This window comes from Haemaphysalis longicornis, unplaced genomic scaffold, assembly GCF_048455015.1.
Source record: "Haemaphysalis longicornis isolate Haplotype H1 unplaced genomic scaffold, Haemaphysalis longicornis Haplotype H1 scaffold_1, whole genome shotgun sequence".
Lineage (NCBI taxonomy): Eukaryota > Metazoa > Arthropoda > Arachnida > Ixodida > Ixodidae > Haemaphysalis > Haemaphysalis longicornis.
In genome coordinates, this window is record NW_027526203.1 from 135966922 (window position 1) to 135981207 (window position 14286).

Here is a 14286-nt window from a genome sequence, read left to right on the forward strand (position 1 = left end):
TACAGTAACATACTTAGTGAGTGTGTGTGCTTTTTTTTTTTTTGTTGTTAGTGGGAGAGGGACAGGACTGAGTGAGAGAAAAGTGATACTAATGTGAAGCTTGAATCGATTTTTCAAAGCTTATTTCTGATTGTGCTTGGCTTTGACCCGTTGTAAATGTCAAAATTAACTTATTTCAAAGAGATCCATGGCTCCGTGTAGCGCGAAACAAATGAAAAAACGTACAAGCACAGAAAGAGGTGACTGTAGGGAAATGAGTGCTGGCGGCTGCTAGCCGCGCACGCACCAGTGACTGGAGCAGTGCTAGCCGAACGAATGACGCCCACCTTTATTGGTCACAATAATATATAGCCAGAATGGCGTGTAGCGCCCTCAACATCTCTTCCCCGAGATAGCACATCACAAGACAGGTCTTTTCGGAGTCTTGACCTGACGCCCGAACCTTGTAACTCGCACTGCGCGTTCACCGGACACTCCTAGTGTTGCTGTCGCTGGGGTGGGTGTTACCTTGCTCCAACCTTCTTCCTCGCCGTTTTCACTTCGAGCTGGCTGCGTAGCTGGATCTGAATAGGGCACTAGATGAACCCTATTATGCACGAGCACAGCGGTGGGTGTTTCCAGGACGTACGAACGGGGCTTGGCAGCTGGGCTGAGAACACACGCCGTAGCCTTGGCGTCTCGAACCCACACCGTATCTCCCGGCTACAGCAGGGGAGGGACGGTCGTGGCATGACGGCGACCGAAGTCTTTCTTCTGCCGCCTTCTCACCTCTTCATCTTGGCGCTTGACGTCGTCCGGTGCAGGCCACTTTGGTTCAAGACTTTTCGTCATCTTGGGAAGCCTGGTTCGCAGGCTCCTTCCCATCAGCAGCTGTGCTGGGCTGTACCCGGTGATGTCTGCTGTGTCTCTGTACGACAAGAGCGCCAAAAAAGGGTCTTCTGCTTTCGTAAACAATTCTTTGATCGTTCGCACCATCCTTTCAACTTCCCCATTTGACTGCGGGTAGCTTGGACTGGACGTTAGGTGCTGGAAGCGGGAGTGTTACACAAAAGCTGTGAAGGCATGCGATGCGAACTGAGGTCCATTATCGCTTCGCACTACTGTGGGAATGCCAAAACGAGCGAAAATGCTTTTGACTGCATCGATGACTGCACAAGAGTTTGTGCTCCCCACGTAGATGACTTCAGGGTAGCGAGAACGATAATCCACTACGAGTAGGTAGTCGTGTCCAGTGTCCCTTGAAAGAAAACAAGTCTATGCCTACCTCCTGCCATGGTTGCTCTGGAGTCTGGGTCACCACCATCGGCTCACTTCGTTGCACCCGTGTGACGGCACACTGTCTACAGTGGTTGACTCTGTCTCGTAGCTGCTGCGAAAGTCCGTACCACCACACGGAATCCTGGGCTCTCAGGCGACATCGGTTAATCCCTTGTTGGCCTTCATGGATAAGTTCAAGTGTATCCTTTTGCAGTGAAGCCGGGATGACGAAGCGATTACCTTTCAGCAGTATGCCGTTGTACAGAGAAAAATCACCTTGATGACTCCAGTACTTCTTGACATGTTCGGGAAGCCGGCCTCGACGAGGCCAGCCTTGGGTGCAGTACTTGACGAGCAAGTTGCATTCACCATCCAGTTCTTGATGCCTGCGAACATCATCAACAGAGACCAGCTTCGTGTCTGTTACAGTAGCAACTTGGAGATCTAGAAACTGTCCTACGACATCCACTTGACTGATCGATGGCTTCTCCTCCAGAGCCCTCGAAAGAGTGTCCGCAGTTGGCAGTTGTTTGCCCAGAATGTAGACCACGCGAAATTGGTAGCGCACAAGTTTCATGCCAAATCGTTGAATGCGCGGGGCATTGTGTCCAAGTCTGCATTCCCCAGTAATGTTACCAGGGGCTGGTGGTCAGTTTCTACCATGAAGTTCATGCCACGAACATACTGGTCAAAACGGTGCACTGCCCATGCTACCGCCAGTGCCTCTTTTTCTGTTTGGCTGTAGTGCTGTTCCGCTTGTGTTAGTGACCGTGACGCAAATGCTACAGCGCGTTGCTCTTTCGATGGCTGTTCCTGCAGAAGAACAGTTCCCAGACCGAATGAGCTTGCGTCGCAAGAGACAATGGTATTGCGAGCAGGATGGTACTTCGCAATGCACAGGTCTGAGGTGATTAAAGGCAGCCTCCTGAGGCGGTCCCCATTGCCACGCATTTCGCTCGCCTAACAAGGCGCTAGTAGGGGCAGTTACCTGCAAAAGGTTGGGCAGGAAGCGACCGATATGATTGGCCATGCCGAGAAAGTGCCTGACACCGGCAACGTTATTGGGTGCTTCCAAGTTGCACAGTGCTTCGAGTTTTCTGGGACTTGGCGAAATACCGTTGCCGTCGATGACAACACCCAGAAACTCCACTCGGGCCTGACCAAAGCAGCATTTTGCCTTGTTGAGCTTCGTGCCGGCTTTCCTCAGCCGTTCAAGAACCTCAGCAAGTCACTTGTTGTGCTCTTCTCGGTCTTTTCCGAAGACAAGGATGTCGTCTATCATGTTAACGACATTTTACTGTCCCTCGAAAATATGAGCCATTTCACACTCAAAATACTCTGGTGCCGAAGTCAGTCCGAAAGGAAGACGGCAGTAGCAGTAGCGTCCGAATGGCGTGACAAATTTGGTATACTCTTGGCATTCTTGAGACAACCGCACTTGGTGAAACCCTGATGTGGCGTCGAGTTTTGAGAACACCTTTGCGTCTCCAAGTTGCCCGAGTGCCCATTCGACCGTTGGAAGCACGTGCCTTTGGTGGAGAACCTCTTTGTTGAGCTTCGTTGGTCTACGCATATTCGGTATCCGCCCGATGCCTTCGGTACTGCGACAAGTCCGGCACACCATGGTGTCGGCTTCGTAATGCGCCTTATGACACCTTGCTTTTCCATCTGGTCCAGCTCCTGCTTTACCGTGTTGTACAGAGGGATGGGAATTCTGCGAGGTACACTGAGAGCGAATGGTTTTGCATTTGGCTCGAGTCGAATCGTGTACTCCTCCCCTACTGTACTTAGCCCTTCAAACATATCCTGGCCCGGGGCCGAGTCACTTGCAGAGCAAGCTTGTTTCTCACCTCGCTCGGCGGCATCGATGAATTTAACGACACCCAATGTGAGGATAGCAGGATATCCCAAAAGAGGAGTAGTCTGTGAAGGCATGACTTACACTGGCTGCACGCGGCTGCGGCCTTTCCACTCCAATGTAGCTGTGAATTGGCCCAATACCGTCAAGGGATGGTTCCCTAGCTGTGAATTGGCCCGATACCGTCAAGGGATGGTTCCCTGGACCAGTGAAATGACCCTCCGGTTTTTCGAGTTGCGAAGGTACCCCGGGAAAAGTGCTTGGAACAACAGTAACTTCTGCTCCCAAGTCGACCTTGAACTCGAGCGGGACGCCGTTCACTTGAACACGAACAAACTTGGCTTTCGCCTTGCGACTGCCTTGACTTTCGCCTCGCCTTGCCCACGCTTTCGCCTTGCGATAGCGTGCGACTGCCTGCTTTGTTAACGTTGTTTAGCTAAGCAAACAGCTTCAAAATGTCTTTTCTTTTTGCAAAACTTGTGAACGGCTCTTTTGGCAGGGCGAAATTCCCGTGGATGCACATCTCATCCGCAGAAATGACACGATCGGTGCGCGGCAGCGGGGGGCGTTTTCCTTGACCCTTGCGCTTGATTACATGACTGCCTTGGCGCTGGCCTGTGTTTTGCTGCATCGACGGAGATTGGTGCCGATAACTGGGTTTCGCGTTCCCGGTTTTTTCGTTCCTCATCTTCGTGCAGTCGCGCATGCAGGAGCGCTTTGTCAAGCGATAAGTCGGGAGTGCGGCATAGCTGTTCCGATAAACTGCTGTCCAACAAACCAACGATAAATGATCCCGAATGAGCCTGGCCTCAACGGACGCTGAGCCGTAATTGCATTCCTCTACCATGTTTCGCATTGCGGAATAAAAAGCATCCACGCTTTCTTCTGCTTGCTGCGTCCGCTTGTGAAAACGATAATCATGAACTTCATTGACAGGGTGCACAAAATACGAAGTGAACTTGCTTTTCACAGCGCTGTATGCCTGAACTTCTGCGGCAGATAAGTTCAAAGATGCTAGAACGCGTCGAGCCTGCGTACCCATGCAGTAAAGAAGTGTTCGTACCCGGACCTCGTCTGTAGCTTGGTGTAGTCCTGTAGCAAACCCATAGTCATCGAACTGCTCAATCCAGGTAGGCCACGCACTTGGGTCGGCGAAGTCGAAGCTCGGTGGCGGATGAAGTCCAGGTATCCCAGCAAATGCGGCTTCTGACTTGTTTGCCATTGCACAAAGCTAGCAGCGACAGTGACGACCGTACTCAGCTATCCCACTTCTGACACCATGTAGGGAAATGAGTGCTGATGGCTGCTAGCCGCGCACGCACCAGTGACTGGAGCAGTGCTAGCCGAACGAATGACGGCCACCTTTATTGGTCACAATAATATATAGCCAGAATGTCGTGTAGCGCCCTCTACAGTGACTGGCATAAGCACTGCATAAGGTAGTTGAAGGCCACTTGGGCATTCATTGCCGCAATTACAGTTGTACTCCCCTTTTTGAAAGCTGTGCAGGCCAATCACAAAACAAGGGAAATCATTGAGGCAGCTAAAATAGTACACTGGGGTGCGTGATTGTATGATAAGGAAATTGGCTATCTGAAAAGGGGGTGGCTTCCACCTTAGTCAGTACCTCGTACTGTCTCTCTCGACATCACATCTTTGTGGTATTTACTTTGTGTGTGAATTTCATAATGCCTTTTTTCTTTCCTTTGTTGTGTATGATGTCCCATATGTGTGTTTAAATTCACTGCATTTTCAATTTGTGGCTCAGTTGAAAGTAGCGCTTCTGCCCTTCTCCTTTGTCTGTGCTTTCTTTTTTCTTTTTTTTCCCCACTACACGGAGTCATGGATCATCAATACTAACTAGCCCGAACCCAAACTCTACTGGGCTGTATTTAAAAGCTTTTTACCTCTTGAATAGAATCAGCGTAAAAAGAATGCCCTGAACAGTCAATATTCACTTTGCACTAAAAAAGTCCGAGGACCCACTGTCACTGTCTAAGCAAAGAGATCCGACAGCAGAGGGGGCCAGCAGGTGACGAGCTCGTTCTTTTGCAGGCGCAGCACCTACAACCACCTGAGCAGCTGGCTCACCGACGCCAGGAACCTCACCAACCCCAACACGGTGAGCACTCCCTCTCTGGCTGCTGCCCGTGTGTGGCCACCTGCGGCAGGAGCTGGGCACGTTTGTTTCCCCAATGCTTGTGACACTGATCTCGGGCTGTGCACGGGAGTCCACTGGCAATCTCTCCCCCGTCTCCAGGGGTGGCATTGCGAGTGGTGTCTCAATCGCGAGGCCTCCGATGTGCACAGAAACTGCTTCTGTGCTTGTGCGGTCTGCTTCTAGCTCATCAGGGCTCGCTCCAAGTGGGCACTTTGAAATGGCCTAAACCGAGAAATCCAGCCCAGATCAACCTTTTGCACTTTCATTGCCTCCTGCATGTTTCACTGTCGTTGTTATCTGTGTGGCGAGGTTGGGGGTGTTAGCACGTAAGGCAAGTGAAAGCGTAACCAGCGAAAAAATCTAAAACACACTATGAAGGGTACAAGCAGTATGTGCCAACTTGCCCAGTCTAATCAGCTGCTCTTTAAAGGACTGGCATAACCTGTGCTACTTATTTGGGCTCTCATCCCGACACGTAGAAGGGCCTGCAAAGAAGCCTCATTATCGCAGCGACGCAGCATGCAGTGGGCACCATTGTCAATCGATTGGGTTGTTTTTCGGAGCCCAAGCTGTGTGGGGAAATTGTGTGCTGCGAGTGCTTGATGTTCAGTTTTGGTAGGAGGAAGGGGTGGCATCCTTGACAGCACTGCTAGAGCTGGCAGAGAGGGCTGAGAAAATGGTGTACAACGTGCGTGCAGCAGAGTGGGTGAGTTGCAGTGCAAGTAGTTGCTGCGCAGAAGGGGGACGAGCGCCACTGTACTTTAGTCTAGGCTGCATTGAGGACGCCTGTTTGCAGCAGTGCTGCTGCCTGGTGCTTTCAGCGGCTGAGTTGGCCTGGCCCTGTGCAAGGGGGGTGTGTGTGCAGAACCTGTGGCACCAGTTTCAGCCTATGAGTGCTGCGTTGGTTGAAGCCCATTTCTCTTGAAGCTCTCACAGAACCGACTGCTGATATTGTAGATTGGCGGGTGCAGGGCGTTCTGGGTGGCCCATCCACCCACAGTCAGCTGGCGTGATGCTTGCACGCAGGTCATCTTCCTGATTGGCAACAAGTCTGACCTCGAGGCCCAGAGGGACGTCACCTACGACGAAGCGAAGCAGTTTGCTGATGAAAATGGTGAGGGCCTCCCCAGGACAGCATGCGCTCCTTACTCTTTTATCCCACAGGGTCAGCGCCAGGTTGAAACATGACACTTTGTCCAAAATTGGGCAGCACTTGTGTGGAATGCACATAAACAGTTGAATAACAAAAGGGCCCGCAGTAACTGTGCACACCAATCAAGTCAATCAATCAAGTCAAGTGCCTACCACCATTTTAGAGTCAGCATAAAGGCAGCGACAAATGCCATCAAGAGGGCCAGCAGGCCTTCTCATACTTTAAGGAGTAGGGACACGAAATTTCAAAGCTGAGATAACTATGTAAAAGGCTTCCTTTGTATATGGAGAAATCTCCCAGCAGGTTTCAGCGGTAACCGTTACCTATAACATATCCATTTTAATTTTTGCACACACGAGAAAGCCCAGAATGGATACCCTTTTGCAATCAGCATCAGCATGGCACCATCTGCTCCTCCTGGCCCCAAACTGCCGTTGTGAGGGCCCCCGTGACGGGGCCAACGCACTGGCTGCAGTTGGCGCCAGCGGGTGCATGAAGATGGTGGAGACGTGCGCGTCCATACCGGCGGTTGTGCGACAAGAATGGGGTTGCACGAGTGCCGTCCTGTCGTGCAGCTGCCTCGCTGTTCGTTTTGTCGAAACCGGAACTGCCACAAATAAATGAGGCTGTATGTAATTACTGAAGCTGCGACCGACTGCCCCTAATGGGCCACTCTGATTACCGTAAAATACCGATCAAGCACCCCTACCCGTGCAAGTGCCCCCCCCCCCCCCTCCCCCTCATCACTCTCTGACAAACCAAACTACCGAAACCACCCGGGTAAGAAGCACCACTTGATCACTTCTAGAAGGGTGCCCATTTCGCTGGCAAATTCAGGCCTTGATGCAAAAAGCTTCATTAGCTTCCCAAGCTGAGTAGTTGCAACGCAGCAGTGTGCCATGGCGTGGGAAGGGAATGCAGCTTTTTGCATCATCAAGAGACTGGGGTGAATTGGTTGTTAACACCTTGCATACCAATATTTCTTACTTTTAATTATGGCCCTATACACCAACTTCCATAGTTTAATTTTAATGTAGTGGATTTTTTAGATTCCATTTTAATATCGTCTCATAGCATCCCACCATTGTCATGGCGCTCTTTGGCCTCGTCGGCCTTGCGCCATAAAACCCTAAATCATCATCATCATTCCCCAAACCTAATGAGTTGGCCAGTGTGTGTTGTATCTGAAAGCATGTAGATAATCTCATTACGATAGGAGTGAGGGCCTATTCTGTCCCTTTCGCACCCTTCTGTGGCTGTGCTAGGTTTCAGTGAACTGTGTTAGTGCTTGGGCATTCCTTTTTGTTCTTGTTTGTGCGACCGTAGTGTTCTTTGAATTGGGAAAGTGATGCTTCGGCCCCTCAGGAAGTGGGTAAAGCTTCTGTCTCGCAGTGGCGGCTTTGTTGCTCCCAGACCATCTCCTCCACAGTGTAAAGGCTACGTACTGCGAAGTGCCTGCCATGCAGCTTACTTCAGGGCAGCTACTGTCTGCTGCCGTGGGGTCAATGCAGGGGAAAGGCGAGGTCTTGTTTGGGTAGAAGGTGGCATGATGCCAGTGTTCACATGTTTGCGTTTCACTCACTCAGTGCCAGTGCAGTTGTAAAATGGGCTCCTGGTGGGTGCGAGGTCACTCTAGCGTGCAGCAGGCCCAAAAAATGTTTCCAAGAACAGCGTGCGAGTGAATGCCAAGCAGGGTACAGTAGCATCGTGGACACCATTGGGTGGCGGGCAGTGTTTTCTCCCCGCACGCTGCCCTTGCCAGCCTCCCCCTGTGGCAGTCCAGGCCAGAGAGGGTGGGCATTGGCAAAGGCAGCGAGTGGGTGCTGTGTGTGCTCCGCTAGCGGCGGCAGCGTTGACTGACGGCTGTCTTGTTTTGTACCCAACAGGCCTAATGTTTGTGGAGGCTAGCGCAAAAACGTAAGTACCGCCTTCTCATTGTGCTTGACCTGCTACTGCTACTGTTGGAGGGGCCGCCTGGGTGCAGAGGCTCACCCCTGTCTGTCACAAGCAGCAGAGCACTGCTCAAGGCAGCAATGTTGTGCTGCTTCAGGAGCGCCCCCGTTTTTGTGGCTGTGGGTGGCGGTTCGGCCAGTGTGGCGCAAGTATTGGCGCTGTGCCTGTGGAAGGGGCAAGTAGTGTCGGAGCAGCTGATGGACCGGCTGCAGCCAGCCAGCCCGTCTGACCTCGCTGTTTTCCGCAGTGCCTGGACTGTCGGCTGCTCCTGGGCGGGTGGTGGTGTGCGGTGGGGGCATTTGACAGTACCCAGCATGGGCGCATCGGGCTCACTTTTTCATTCACTCGGGGACACCCAAGCTGCTGATGGCGACCTTCTGCCCGAGGCAGCAGCTTTGAACCGGTAGTTAGATTAGGCCCTGGATTTGTATAGCTCGTCCAAGACTGAACACCGTATTGGGGGGGGGGGGGGGGGGGGGGGGGGGAATCCCAGAAGACCCAAACCATTTTTTTTTTCGACAAATGGCCTTTTACTGCGAAAAAGGTGCATGCCATATAAATAAGAGCTTCGAGCCCAATGTTGGGTATGTTACCTCAGGGAATTGATTACAGTAGCATTTTGGTGGATACAGTTCATACCGGAGGAGCTCATACCAGAGGAACGCTTGCAGTGTGCCTATGTCTGTCTGCCTTTTCCATGCCTCATGAGACATAGGCACGCTGCAAGCGTTAGGGGCATTGCGTTGTTCGTACCACTGGCACAGTCTTGCGATTAGTTGCCTAAATGCGGCAGGATTGTTTGTGGCGCATTTCGGGCCCTGTTTAATAAGAGTGTGCCGGCATTGTTTTTCGCGAAAACAATTGGAAAAGTCTTCTATTGAAGGCAGGGCACGCCTACGGTAGGCAGGAACTGCACCAACCGGAGGTGACTGCTAGGTGTATTTCACGGCCGCAAATCGGTGGGTCACTGAGATGCGTGAAGCTCAGCTCAGCTCAACTCCTCCTCGGTTGTTCCGTGTGGAAGTAGGGGACATCAATGCTCGCACATAAACTGCAGCAGATGGAGGTACATAGGCCAGCAGATGTGGTTCCAGAACATCTCGTCCACAAGCGTGTGCAGTGGCGGTGTCTCCCTGAGGCCCTGTAACGTGGCCTATGTTGCCCCTGGCGTTGCTACAGTGATTTCAAGTGCATCTAGGTGACGGGAAGGTGCGCACCACGTGTCTGTTCAGCCACAACAACTGACAAGTGAGGTCCGAAACAGGTGGCAAGGTAGAATGCCACATGCTGTGCAATGATGCAAAGCAAGCAAACAGCAGTGCATTCCTGCACTTTTCTCTAGCACCACCAGAGAGCAAGCTATCAAAGCAATATTGCCGTGCATACAAGGGGAGGAATTTCAAGATTTGTCACCAAGCTGCTACCATCCCTCTACTTTGCTGGTGCGGTTTGTAAATGTTTGCAGTTCTGGACGCATCTGATAATGTCTGCATTGTGTTGTATTCATCAATTACTGCATGCAGCTGTCAAAAGGCGGTTTCTACGTCAAGGAACCAGTAATGGAATTGAACTGTTTGGCCATTCCAGGAGTGGGAATGGCCTAAGTTATGGCATTCTGGGGAATTGAAAGAAATGGAATTGTCACAAATTATAATTCCCTGGAATGGAATGGGAAAGCAATGGGGGCGCCCACCATCCCGCAACACTGCTTGCAATACCTCTTGTAGGCTGGCTCTTGGGCCCGAAGCTACGAAATTATGTATGCCACATCGCTCTGCCACCGGAGGATGCAGCTCACCTGTCGGCTGGGATGGCGCTTGACGAGGAGTTTGAGAATTACTGACAAAGGCGCAGAGATGCATTGCACAGTTCGGAAACAGCAGACTCGATGTTGACACTGTTGGCGTAACGCTGAAACTTGCAGCAAATTACTTCTGCCGTCAGGTGAGCGCGAACTGGTGCTGACATGGCTGGCTCAGAAGATGGTCAAACAGTGGCTGTACTTGTGCTGCTGCAGCCTTGGGCAAAAGGCAGAAGCTACGTGTGAAGCAGTGCACAAACAGCACAAGCAGGCGTCCCGACTGTAAGCGCGCCGCTCGTACCCTGTGGAATACGAGGTCGTTGTCAGCATGAGAACGACATTAGCTACGCGAGTGGTGTGCCCTTTGCGACACCACTGTAAAACTTTATAAGAGGGGAAACGAAGCAGACAGTACGGGCTTCCTAGCATTGGCAAAGATTCCAATATGTGTAGGATTCTAGGGCCTGCTGGGCATACGTTGATTCCAAATTATTACACCACCTGTACACATTTCCTGCATAGATTTTTCTGGCAATTGTGCTGTTTTGTCCAAAACAAAGTGCCACCTACCTGACATTCCCTCTACGAGAGCAGCTGCACTCGGCCCATTCTTACAATGACTGTCAATGTGTGCAATCCCTGTGAGAAAACGAGGACAGAAGGGCCAAGGCTCCACCGCTGCATTAGTTCTCAGCGTTCCAATTAAATTCCACTTGGATGAGGAACTGCATTCGCATCTCTGTACTACATCACCAACTGCTCTAAAACGTGCTCTCCCACCCTGAGCATGGTTTCAGCCTGTAGCTGATAAACATGGCAGAGTTAAAATACTGCCGCAGGCATTCGCAAACAATGCACACACAGAACTAGCCACATGTGCGTGGAAAGCAGCTGTCGGAGCCCCCGAACTGGCCTGCACGCTCTCTTCGCGTGATGTCAATCAAGAGAGAGGCGGGAAAAGAGCAGTGACCTCTGACATTTCTGGGTGCTTGCACCGATTCAAACAGTCAAATGAGCGTGGCTGCCGTGGCGCAGCGGGGAAAGCATACCTTTTCTTATCTTGACCAACAGTTTAAGAAACGTTGAATTTTTATCGAAAAATGCATCAGAATTGCTTGTCATGTCAGCAATAACTAAGTAGGGAAATGCTGCATATAAGACAGCGTTGGAATTTATCTAGCTAAAGGTGTGGCCTGTGCAATGAACCAAATACTTAAGGAAGTAGCGATAAAAAACTTCATAGAACAAAAAAAATTGCCTATTTTGCCCAGTTTTTTTGCTGAATGAGCTCTGAAATTTAAAATACAGTAACCGACAGTTTTTTCGGACTTCGTTTTCTGGAGCTGCCTGTATATTCAGACTCTGCCATGGCACTGTCACGCGCTCCATAGAGGCAGTGTATAACAGTGACCAAAATTTCGTATGTTTAATAGGCTTCTAGTTCAATTTTCCGGGCTCCTTCTTTTTTCTTTTTTTCAATCATGAGTGAAAAGCTACCGGAAATGTAAACAACATTGCTGACATTTTGTTTTTCTGCAGCTTCAATTGTGCAATGCATGCAGCTGATCTCGCACACAGCCTTGATAGCAGGCACTGTCTCACGAGCCACGAGGAGGAAGAAAGTCCGTCGCCACAGAGGCGGTTTAGTCTAATACGGTCGAAGAACGCCGATGTGCAAACTGACCTATTAGTATGGCAACGCAGGGCCCCGCAGAAACAGATTGACGAGTTTTTCAAGATGTTCAGTAAATACCGTGACCCCCCACTTCCGCACCCCCCCCCCCCCCCCCCCCCCCCCCCCCCCCTTTTTTTTTTGCATGAATTTTTTTTCATACTGCCCGATTTTCCGCACACTACCTCGGCCCCTTGAGGGTCCGAAAAACCTGTCGGCAACTGTATTGTACGGATTTCTTTTATTGCAGTTCATTGCACACATCTGTATGTGTAAATAGTTATATTAAAATTACTTACCCGGGAAAAAAGCCACGAACGTTCGTTAATTAACGTTAGGTGTTGCCAAATCTTGTTTGGAGAAAAATGCAAACAAAAGTATGAAATCACGTAAAAGATAGGAAAACAACACATAGAGGCTTAAAATTCACCAAGATTACAGCTTGGGCACAGCCACGCCTATAAATTTTGTGCCCACGCATCGGCACGGAATACACAGGCAACATCTGTCCCTCATAGTTCTGGAGCTTGGTGCCGGAAGCCGCGCCTATCCCACAATACAGTTAAACCTGGATGTAACCAAGTTGACAGAAGTTTGCAATTTTTCGTTATATGCAGGTTTCGAGTTAAGGCTCGCGTGGAATGAAGCATAAACGAAGCCAAAATGGTAGAAATCAGTGAAGGTGAACTTGCCTTTCGTGGATTTAATTTGGAGAAAAACTGCTCGAGTAGTGCCTTCCGCTTTCGCACGAGCTTAGGCACTACACGGCGCTGCAAAGAAGCAGGGTCACTTACACCCGTATTAACAATCGTAACTGAAGTATCACTTTTGCCTTTTGACACTTCCCGGTGTCTTAACGCGTTACAAGTACCAACCTTATGCTGGAAGGGTGCCTTTTGCGAACTGGGTGCTCTCTACCCCACTCAAGATTGTAGAGAGGGTGATAGCTGGGTTACCATACCATGGGGCAACATTCTTCTTTCTCGCCAGCGGCGACAGCATTTAAAATTGTGCGCTTTTCATGAAAGGACACAACTTTTCTTCTTCTAGCAGCAGCACTCATCACCGACGAACCGATACTGCAGATAGAAAGTAGCGACGCGTGACTATACGCCGACAGGCTGGCCTAGCACCTCAAAACTAAGTCTGGAACCGAAACCGAATTCACACATGGAAAAGCGCGGTAGTGTGCAGTACGAGCGGGAAAAAAAAAACAAAAAACGTGAAGGGTAGTTACCTCTTGCTAGCTGGTGTGGTGTCGCTCTACACAAGCAGAACAAGAGGCGACTACTACATTAGCCACGGGATGGTGCTATCCGTTCCATTTATCATCATCATGATCTTGACGAATTTTTTTAGGCGATTGCGGACATTTCACTGCTGCTGGCTCCTTATGGTAGTGCAGGTATTCGGTAAATTAGCTCATTTCTCCTGCCGATTTTTCAGTAAAAGAGCAAAAAACAATGACTTTTCAGCTCTGCGACTTTGTTACATTAAGGTTAACCGCCACAACGTTTCGTTACGTAGAGCTCACAAATACATGGTCTTCAGTGGAGGTGGCAATGGGGAATTGAAAAACTTTGTTTAATCCAGCTATTCGTTACATAGAGGTGTTTCATCCAGGTTTAACTGTAGCAGCAGGCGATGCAGCCTATGCTTGCTTGCGAGGGTGACGGTTTAAAACGTCTCCGTTGCATAAGGAGTTACCGTATTTACTCGCGTAATTCTCGCACTCGCGTAATCCTCGCACCCCTAATGTGAACCACCAAAACTTGAATTTTTTGGTTCCTCGCATAATCCTCGCACCCCCAACTTTGCAGCGGCGAAAGTTGCCTGCTCGCGAAACCCGCATGGTGCACGCGCTCTCCAACGCGCGCCCTCCCCCGCCGCCTCTCCGTTCGGCGGAGAGCGCTGTGTATCCAAGGCCATCCAGGCGCCCTAACATGGCCCTAACAACCTGCATGGCTACTCCCTAACAGGCGCCCTAACACGGTACTCACTGTCCTTGAGCCGGTTTCGCGCGTGTTTCGCGTGCGCGCAACTAGACGGTGTTCGCGCAGCCCGCCTGTCGTGTCGCCGTCGTGGTCCCGCCGTTGAGCGGCAGCAGTCAGTGAGTCACTCGCATCAGTGGTGGATAGCTCGCTGCCGTTTTGAGAACTTTTTGATCTAATTATTTTGTGCTTGGTGCCGCTTCGCCATGGGGAGGAACGCCAGCTACACCGCCGCTATCAAATTGAAAGCGAATGAGTACGCGATCGAACACGGCAACCGTGCCGCAGGCAGGCACTTCGGCGTCACCGACTTCAACGTGCGTTACTGGAGTAGGGCACGCACATACGACGACGAGATAGGGCGCGCGCCAGAAAGCAAAGGCGGCAATTTCATGATCGCTGATCGACGGGAGATTGTTTACGTTGTAAATAATAAAATA

General features: G+C 50.7%; 1 protein-coding gene across 3 annotated transcripts in view; it reads left to right on the plus strand.

Moving 5' to 3' along the window:
• LOC144180584 (ras-related protein Rab-14) overlaps positions 1-14286 on the plus strand; it is a 37353-nt gene that overhangs the window by 11608 nt on the left and 11459 nt on the right. For all 3 annotated transcript variants that reach the window (XM_077708919.1, XM_077708914.1, XM_077708923.1), the window contains exons 3-5: positions 5171-5237; positions 6303-6390; positions 8316-8346. In XM_077708919.1, the coding sequence (XP_077565045.1) occupies positions 5171-5237; positions 6303-6390; positions 8316-8346 (186 nt within the window). The remainder of the gene's footprint in view (positions 1-5170; positions 5238-6302; positions 6391-8315; positions 8347-14286) is intronic.